This window comes from Octodon degus, unplaced genomic scaffold (genome assembly GCF_000260255.1).
Source record: "Octodon degus isolate 3935 unplaced genomic scaffold, OctDeg1.0 scaffold00056, whole genome shotgun sequence".
NCBI lineage: Eukaryota > Metazoa > Chordata > Mammalia > Rodentia > Octodontidae > Octodon > Octodon degus.
In genome coordinates this window covers 9718859-9728879 of record NW_004524632.1, presented here as the reverse complement: position 1 = coordinate 9728879, position 10021 = coordinate 9718859, and the positions used below count along the sequence as shown (strand labels likewise).

The window sequence follows — 10021 nt, the reverse complement described above, 5'->3', positions numbered from 1 at the left end:
CGTGCTCACGTGAAATTTTTTTCCTCTGATGTGCAAACTGACGACTATGATGCACCGCAAGGACAGAGTCGAGGGCCTCGCAGTCGTGTAATCGGGCCCTGGATGCAGCAAAGGCATTGGCTCTATTCACCGTCCTTACATAGTAAAAGCTCCTGACAGTCCAGGCGTGAAGGGAATGCACAATAGCTCATCGTAAGGGCCACTGGTGACAAGCTCACAGCTACCTTCGCACTCAACAGTGACAAGTGAAAGCCTTCTGTCCTAGATCGGGAACAAGGTGGAGAATGCCCACTCCCACTTCTTCTAGCCCCCAGATAAGTGAGCATCCCCACCAGAGAAACTGGGCAAGAAGAAGATATGAAAAGCAACTGAATTCGGAAGGATGAACTCAGATGGTCTCTGTTGAGAGATGACATAATCTTCTTTTTGGAGGGCAGGGAGGCTCAGCCCACCCTGGGGCGGGACTAGCGCAGCACGTGGCTCCGGGGATGGAACCGCGGTTCCTGTGTACTTACCTAAGCTTGCCTAAGCAGGGATGTCGGACTGCTGAGCTATCTCACCGGTCAACAGAATCTTGCATATAGCATCCCAGGCAGTCTCCCATCCAAGCACTCACCAGGCCTGATTCTGCAAAGCTGGAGACAACCACTTCACCTGATCCCAAAATCTACCAAGCCATCTGAAAATCTAGTGATCCACCTGTTTACAGCCTCCCAAGAGCTGGGATTACAGGCATGCACCACCCCGCCCAGTCTCAATTGTCATCTCAGCGCCCCCAAGGTGGGCCCGCATGGCAGGCCCAGGGTTCACAGGCCCGGGGATTGAACCCCTGGCCCCTGTGCCTGCTTGCAGGTGCCTTAATCCACTGAGCTATTTGGCCAGCCCATAAACATTTCATTTTTTAAAAAACTCTTAAAACTAATAAATGAATATAATAAAGTTGTAGGATTTTAAAAAATCAACATATAAAACTCACTTTCATTTCTGCTCACTACTCATGAAATTACCTGAAAAAAAATCAAGAAAACCCTTTTTATGGACCAGCCAGATAGCTCAGTGGACTGAAACACCTACTTTGGCAGGCGTAGGGACCGTGGTTCGATTCCCTGCATGCTGTGCTGGCTCCGTCCCTGGGGTACGCTGAGATGGCAATTGAGACTGAGTGTGGTGGTGCACGCCTGTAATCCCAGCACTTGGGAGGATGAACACAGGAGGATCACTACGAGTCTGATCTGTGTAGTGAGACCCTGTAGATCCTGTACTAAAATACATTTAAAAAATAAAAATAATTTTTAAAAAAAGAAAACCCTTTTTACAACAGCATAGAAAACACTTTAGGATAACTTTAATCAAAAATGATAGATCTTTACACTGAGAACTAAAACGCCTGTGAAAGACACTGAAGAAGACAAAAATAAATGGAAAGACACCATGTACTCACAGATCAGAAGGGCTGACATGGTTCACCTATTCACACTACCTAAAGTGATCTAGGGACTCCACGAAACCCCTATAAAACTTGCAACACAATTTTTCACAGAAATAGAGAGGGCAACCCTAAAATTTATAGGCAACCACAAAGTTGATGAATAGTGAGAAGAAAAAGAAAAAGCTGGAGACAACCACTTCACCTAATCTCAAAATCTACAAAGCCACAGTAAGCAAAGCAACAAGGAGCACAGCGCTGAGCCCAGAAACCTGAAAATAAGCAGTACAGACATAAGCCCATGCAATGCAGTCGCTTTACAAGGTGCCAAGAACACATAGGAAAGGGAAGTCTCTTTGATAAATAATGTGGGGCAAACTGGTTATCCACATGTGGAAGAATGAAATTAGACCCCATATGCAAAAATCAACTCTAAATGGATTAAACACTTACACATGAGACATAAAATTGTAAAGCTACTAGAAGAAAACATTCTGGAAAATCTTCTTGACTTTGATATAGACCAAGATTTTTTTTTAATATCCCCAAAACACAGGCAACAAAAACACAAAGAGATAAACGGAACGGTGGGACGCTCAAAATCCTCCTCCCAGCAAAAGAAGCAATTAACAGACTGAAAAAATAACACACATGTTGGGAGAAAACGTTGTGAACCATAGATCTGACACAGGTCTCAACATCTAAGAGCTCAAACAAGTCAATTCCAGGAAAAAAATATAACCTGGTTCAAAAGATTCAAAAGAAGACATACAGATGGCCAAAAGGTATCTGAAAAAAGCGCTCAAGCTCGCCAGGAAAACGATGATGTGTTGGTCAAAAGATCCAAAATTTCAAGTAGGAGAAATAAGCTCAGGAATTCCATTACACAATTAGGTGACTACAGCTAATGACAACGCATTTTACACTTGAAAATTGCTAAGGGGATAGGTTTTAAATACTCATACCACAAAAACATAAGTAGTAGGGCAATGACTGTGTTAATTACCTCGATTTAGACATTCCACAATGTGTACATCACGTTCTATATTATAAATATACATATAGTATTTTTATTCGTCAATGTAAAAATTGCTCGTGATGGTCAGGGTTTCCAATAAAGATGTGCGAATTCACTCCCACTGAACAGTTAGCTTGCTCTTGACGTTTACCTGAGTTAAGTAAAGCCACACGACATAAAAACATGAAATACTTCTCTCCTCATTTATTTCAAATTCTGCAGGGTCGGGAAGTAAGTTAATGGCCCCTCAAATGCCCACAAAATCTGCCAGAAATTTGGGGGGGTGTGCCTCATTACCAAGGCGGCTGTGGGAACAGAACTGCCACCTGCCATCAGTGTCCAAAATCTGTGCTGCACTAGCTGACGTGCAGGTGAACTGTGCAGGGGGCACAGGCAGAGGAAGTTACAGCAAACAAGTAAGAAGCCTGGCAACCCTAGGACGGGGCTGGGAAGACCAGGAGTTCTGTCCCCGTGGATCTGCCAAGCATTGTGACAGTAAAAGCGGAGAATCTCAGAACCTTCCAAGTCTGCCTGGACGTGGTGGCCCAGATTGGTGATGCTGGATGTTGGCTCTGCAGAGGAAGGGTGGGCCTTATCTTCTCAGGGTGGACACGAAGGGTGACTCACCAGCAAATTTACCAGGTAATGATGAACCTGCCACCGCTCCACCCAAACCCATTTCTCAGATAACCACCAACCTGAGGGCAACTGTCCTCCTACAGAAATGAGCCTAGCAAAGTTAGTTATTAATTAGGAAAAATCATCCAATTATGCCAACTTGCTGAGACCAGCAAGCCACGTTTTACTCGATGTAGGCAGAATTCCACCCCAAGCACCCTCGGGAGCACTCTATAAAGAGGCAGACACAACAGGCGAGGAGAGAAGGCCCTGTGCCCTGGCTTGACGTGCTGCTCCCAGCCTCGCTTGTCTACCCTGATCATGTCTCTTCGGCTGTCCAGCGGATCCAGGAGGTCCGGTGCCCGTCCTAGCACTGGGTCCCTGAGGCTCTCCAGCGGGGGAGCCAGCTTTGGGGCTGGCAATGCCTGCGGCATCCCTGGCATCGGCAGCGGCTTCTCCTGCGCCTTTGGGAGCAGCTCATCGGTAGGAAATGTGGGCACCGGCAGCACCTGTGCCGGCTTCACAGTGAATGAGGGTGGCCTCCTGTCCGGCAATGAGAAGGTGACCATGCAGAACCTCAACGACCGCCTGGCCTCCTACCTGGACAACGTGCGTGCCCTGGAGGAGGCCAACGCTGACCTGGAGCAGAAGATCAAAGGGTGGTACGAGAAATTCGGGCCTGGCTCTTGCCGGGGCCTGGACCACGACTACAGTCGCTATTTCCCTATAATCGAGGATCTCAAAAACCAGGTAAGAAGTTGCATTTTCCAGTCCCAGTTGTCGGTGCAGCTGTATGTCTAGGCTCCTTTGCACCAGATTTGGAGGAACACCAATCTTCCTCTGTCTGATCTCTTAGAGGGAACTTCAATATAGCGCTGGAATGGCACTAGTAGCTCCTCCGGTTACACCAAATGATGAGATTGTCACTGACCATACGACTCCGCTAACTTCCCCACTCCCTAATCTTATAGAATATGTTCTGCTCTCGCTCGCTGTGAGCAGCCACCTTAGAGTCGCGCTCTCCTTTCCAGATCATTGCCTCCACCACCAGCAATGCCAATGCCGTGCTGCAGATCGACAACGCCAGGCTGACCGCTGATGACTTCCGGCTCAAGTAAGTCGACCAGAGCAACAACAACTCACAGCACTTCATGCACAGAACTCGATCAGATTCTCTTCTTAGTCCTCCACTATGTTGCCAACTCTTACTCCCCAAAGCGCCAAAGCACTTGGCTTTAAAAATTATGATGGTGAGGCACCATAAACTCTGAAGGGGTCTCTGGTGGCCGAATTGGCCGCTTCTCCATTCCAGAGTCCGAGCACTTATGATTGACTGGAGGCTGTGTCCCACCAGGTAACAACTGGAGAATCTTGAACATCTTTTCAGGTACGAAAACGAGCTGGCCCTGCACCAGAGCGTGGAGGCTGATGTCAACGGCCTGCGCCGGGTTTTGGATGAAATCACCCTGTGCAGAACAGACCTGGAGATTCAGTACGAGACCCTGAGCGAGGAGATGACCTACCTGAAGAAGAACCACAAGGAGGTAAGAGCGGGCCAGCCGCCTGCCTTTCCTACCCTCTGCATACACCCTGGACCGCACACCAGGGCGCAACGGACCTGCCCTGGTAAGACCCGCGCTAGACAGGCCAGCGAGGCCGAGCGGCCCCTCGGTGCTGAGCCACTTGCCTAGATCTACCTTGTGTCACGTCTTGTTTCCCATGGGAAAGAACAAGGACTCACGATCTGTAGCCCAATCAGGGTTGTAACATCAGTGTTTCACTGTGTAATTAGAGCTATGTGAAAATTATCCGCTGGAGATTATGCTTAATTAGGTACAATGCCTCTACCTGAAGGACTTCCTGAGCAACCTGGATTTAAATCTCTCTGTAAGTGTGGCAGACTTCAAACAAGGAGTCACCAGCTTCCCATGTACGTTGAGCATATATACTTACCGCTATGACATACTCTTCACAGGTGTGGCTATCAAAATTAACCTGCAATTAACCTGTTACCCCAGAATTGACACTTCCAGCCACACAGTATACTTCCAGAAAGGGGTCGCTTTAGGATTTATTTTGGGGGGGCAAGGGGGCCAATTGTTATCAAGAGCTCATGACATAACACGTATTAATTCCTTCTGTGTGTCCCTTCTCCCTGCCTTTCCCTCACTCCTGCAGCCATCCCGTGGCTCCCTTCCTTGCCTTCCTTCTTTCTTTTCCTTTTCCTGGTCCACATCTGCAGGCCCAGCGAGTCCCCTCCCCGTGTGGAGTGGGGCTGTGTGCGTGGCACATCCAACTCCTCGTCCCCCATCTTCCCCCTTCCCTGCCCCCATCCTCCCCCTTCCCTGCCCCCATCCTCCCCCTTCCCTGCCCCCATCCTCCCCCTTCCCTGCCCCCATCCTCCCCCTTCCCTGCCCCCATCCTCCCCCTTCCCTGCCCCCATCCTCCCCCTTCCCTGCCCCCATCCTCCCCCTTCCCTGCCCCCATCCTCCCCCTTCCCTGCCACCTTTCCCTTTGTGTCTCTCTTCCCTCCCCCTTTGAAAGCAGTCTTTCTCCCTACTTCTAAGGACAATGCTTATCTTTTCAAAATGGGTCCCTTTTGGAAGCTAGATTCAAAGTCAGATTGTGCGGCAATTTTATCTTTGGGGGTTTTTTTAGAGCCACTTTTTCTAAAACTCTTTACCCCTTGAAAACTGAATTTGGTATTTTTTCTAACAATCAAAAACTTCCATAGTCAATCCAAATGTGTGTGTGTGTGTGTGTGTGTATGTATACATATGCATGTCTGTATGTCTGTCTGTATGTATATATGCCTGTGTGCTTGTGTTTGCACTCCACGGTAGCTACATATTTTCAATGAATCAGAAGCCACTGACTTTTATAATCAATGGCTTCTAATTCATCCAGAAGTTGTTGAGTAGCTGCAATGGATTCTATACCCTCTGGGGCAAGCTCACACCCAGGCAGAAGAGGCAGAGACCATCCAGGAAGAATGGGCGGCACAGCAGCCCGAGGACCTTCCAGAGAGGAGGACAGAAGCCTCTGGAACATGCCCCCATTGGCCCCAGGCTGTCTGCAGTGGGCGTGCGCCAGGCTGTGTCGTTTCTGCTCACACAGACTTGGAGGTGAAGCCCGCCCTTTGCAGGCTCAGAGGCGATGCAGAGCCCAGGTGGAGCCACCTATCGATTTTGACTATAAGACAGATTCTGCTTCTTTGATGACAGCAATCTTTTGTGGGGCCGTGTGTGTGTGTGTGTGTGTGTGTGCGTGTGTGCGCGTGGTACCAGGAATTGAGCCAAGGGCCTTGGCTGTAAGCTCCACCTCCAGTCCCTTTAAATGTTTTTTATTATTTTGAGACAGAGTCTCGCAAAGTGGCTGAATATGCCAGAACTAGGCTTGAGCTTGTGATCCTCCTGCCTCTGCCAGTAATCAGCATTTTTTTTAAAGCATTTATAATGTCGGGCAGTATAACTAAGCTTTATTACTATTAGTCCTTTCGCTTCTTTTATCACAACCCAAAGAAGAGTTGGGTGTTTTTTTTTTTCAAAGAAGAATTTTTAATTAGCTTCAAATTTTAGACAAGCGTGCCAAAAGGTAGATAGGTCCGTCTGCCTTCCCAAGCCCACACAGCCACGGTGCGGCAGGCGGAACTCACAGACACGTCCAACTGCGTGTCCAGCAGAACGCTGGGCCACCCGCCTGGTGGCTCCACAGACCACTGGGTTCTGTCTTTCCTGTGGTGTGCACACACTTGTCCACGTTTTTGTGTATTTGCAGTCATTCCGGTTGTCCAGAATTACTCCAACTCAGCCTTTTGGCTACATTCAGGGCACTGGTGCTCACACACCGAAACTGGTCTCCCCTGGAAGGAGGGCTGCCCCCAAGAATGGTGACAGATGCAAGTAGAGTGTGAGGGGGAGGGCAATTTGTCCTAAGGACTTTGCATTAGGAGAAGGATTTCAGACTTGTCCTGGGAAGCATAGGTACGTGGATGAGCTGGGGTCGCAGGAGCCAGGGCTTGGCTGTAGAAACAAGGCAGAGTTTTCATGAGTGGGCTGCTACATAAGTTGGTACCTTGGCATCCTTGACAGGCCAGGGGAAGGGACAGGAATGGAAGATGTGGACGGGGTGGGCGGCGCCTGCACAGCCTGGGAAGGGGCAACCAGATGGCCCCCAGGACTCCTCCAGAGCTAAGCTTCTGGCTCCAGGAGCTCCAGCAGGGCCACGCTCACCCTTTCTCTGCCCCTAGGAAATGCAAGTTCTGCAGTGCGCGGCGGGAGGCAACGTGAACGTGGAGATGAACGCGGCCCCTGGTGTGGACCTCACGGTGCTGCTGAACAACATGCGGTCCGAGTACGAGGCGCTGGCGGAGCAGAACCGCAGGGACGCCGAGGCCTGGTTCAACGAGAAGGTGACCCCTGCCCAGAAAACGTCCCCTGTGGCCATGTCTGATGCCCCTGACACTAACCTTTGCCATCTTGTTTGCCTTGTTTCAGAGCGCTTCCCTGCAGCAGCAGATCTCTGAGGACGTTGGGGCCACCACCTCCGCCCGCAACGAGCTGACGGAAATGAAGCGCACGCTGCAGACCCTGGAAATCGAACTGCAGTCTCTCCTGGCCACGGTACGCCAAGGACAGCAGTGGCCTGCCTGGGTTCCCGTCCAATAGGCGGGGGCTGGTTTAAAAGCCCCTGGCAGCATTGAAAAGCTGTCCATGCGCATCATTGCAACCGACCTACGACGTAAGCAAAAATCAGCACTTTCTGTTTAGTAGCTCAAACAACTGCTCCAAGGTCTTGGGGTCTGTTCTACCAAAAAAAAAAAAGGTATGCCCATTTAAAACAGTGCTGCAAGCCAGGTGTGGTGGCACACGGCCATAATCCCAGCACCTGGGAGGCTGCGGAGGAAGGATCGCTGTGAGTTTGACGCCAGCTTGGGCCACCAAGTGAGTTCAAGGGCAGTCTGAATTGAACAGCGAAACTGTCTCCAAAAGACTAATGATACCAGCAGAGCTGCACCACAGAGCCAGCTGCAACGTGTGCCCGCGTGAAAGCCGGAATAAGGACGGGCTGGGTCGGCGGGCACCAGAGGCGTTATCGCCCACCCTGTGCCTGACTCGGCTTCCCGGTGGTCCCCACAGAAACACTCCCTGGAGTGCTCGCTGAGCGAGACCGAGGGCAACTACTGCTCGCAGCTGGCCCAGATCCAGGCGCAGATCGGGGCCCTGGAGGAGCAGCTGCACCAGGTGCGGACGGAGACCGAGGGCCAGAAGCTGGAGTACGAGCAGCTGCTGGACATCAAGGTGCACCTGGAGAAGGAGATCGAGACCTACTGCCGCCTCATCGACGGAGACGACGGGTGAGTCGGGAAAGGCACACGCGTGGTGCTCCACGCAGGCGCCCTCTGTTCACACGCGCCACATCTTTAGGCTGCACGAACCGCTGGGGGAAAATACTCAAAACTGAGACATTGCATCTGTACCGAGCACATGCAAACACTTTTCCTGCCCTCACCTCCTACATAATCTGACTGTTTATACAGAGTTTTATTGTACTAGGTATTATAAGTAATCTAGAAAGGACGAGAAGAACATAGGGAGGTATCCATACATCATACACAACACTGATGCCATTTTATAGAAGGAACTAGAGCGTCATGGGGCTTGGGGGGTCTCTGGCGTCCTGGAACTTTAAGCTTAGATCCCTTAAAAAAAAAATTAGACCCCTGGAAACGAACATGAACTAAAAAGCTACATTTATTACCAGAAATGATAAATCTTAAATGTAATGCTCTACTACCAAGATATAAATTAACAACATTTAACAGAATAAAAATACAACAACAAAGGGCTGGGGAGATGGCTCAGTAGAATAAGCACTTTGCTCACAAGCGCAAGGGCCTGAGTTCAATCCCTGGCTCCGCAAAAAAAAAAAAAAAAGAAAAAGAAACTGTGTTTAAGGTATGAAGATTAAAATTCCACTTCTTAATGCTAACGCCGAGCAGGTCCAGCCATGTAATCTGCTGAACATACGCTCACCAAAGAACTAAAGAAAATCGAGCGGTGGGTCTGGAATCCAGAGGGTGGGTACTCACCTGCCCTCTGCGATGCTCAAAAGTGCCTCTGATGTTTTCACAGCGCTTGCAAGTCTGGAGGTTATAAATCTAAAGATTTTGGAGCCAGCATCATGGGAACCCAAATCAAAGGTAACTAAACGAAATTCTGCTGTTTCGCTGGACTTTGTTTCCAGCACACAGGCGGCAGCTCTTGCCATGCCATAGAAAGCCAGATATAATGAAGATTCGTGGCAGACAGCTGTGCGTGTCTAACTCTGCTGATGTATGCTGCTTGTACGCAACCAGTGACTGTAACTTTGCCTAATCAAATAGCCAAAAATCCCCAAACATGAGCCTAAGTGGATGTGCTTTCTGCAGTGTTCTTTGATGTGACCTCTTTTTCCACCTCTCCTTTGATTCTCTAAAATCTCCTTTCACATTTAATTTTTCAGATCCGATCAAAGCCATAGTGGTCAAGAAAGTTCTCGAGGAGGTCGACCAGCGCAGCAAGGTGCTGACCACCAGGCTGCAGTCCCTGGAAGATAAGCCACAAAGCAATTAGCGGAGGGCATGCGCCAGCGACCCTCGCGAAGAAGAGGCATGGGTGGGTTTGGGGAACGGAGCAAGTCTTAGCAGATCGTCTGTCCTGTTGTCTTTCTGTCCCTTTCACTTTCTGGGCAATCAATCCATTCAGCTGAAGAATGTCACTTACAAATACGGTGACCCAGTTGAACACTCCACAGAAATTTGTTGGTAATTCTTCCTACGCAATAAACCTTTTTCCTTTTGGCAAGTTATCACTGGTGATGTTATCTTACTTTAAAATGTTTATGAAGGGCTGGCCAAATAGCTCAGCAGATTAAAGCACCTGCAAACAGGCGCAGAAGCTGGGGGTTCAACCCTCAGG

At 49.4% G+C, this 10021-nt stretch overlaps 1 protein-coding gene across 1 annotated transcript; it reads left to right on the top strand.

Annotated features, from left to right (window-relative positions):
- Positions 1-3383: 3383 nt before the first annotated feature.
- Positions 3384-9676, top strand: Krt25 (keratin 25). The gene is made up of 8 exons (XM_004633732.2): positions 3384-3812; positions 4094-4176; positions 4450-4606; positions 7312-7473; positions 7559-7684; positions 8201-8418; positions 9197-9264; positions 9567-9676. Exons 1-8 carry the CDS (start codon positions 3384-3386, stop codon positions 9674-9676), a joined length of 1353 nt encoding a protein of 450 aa, XP_004633789.1.
- The last annotated feature ends 345 nt before the right edge of the window (positions 9677-10021 follow it).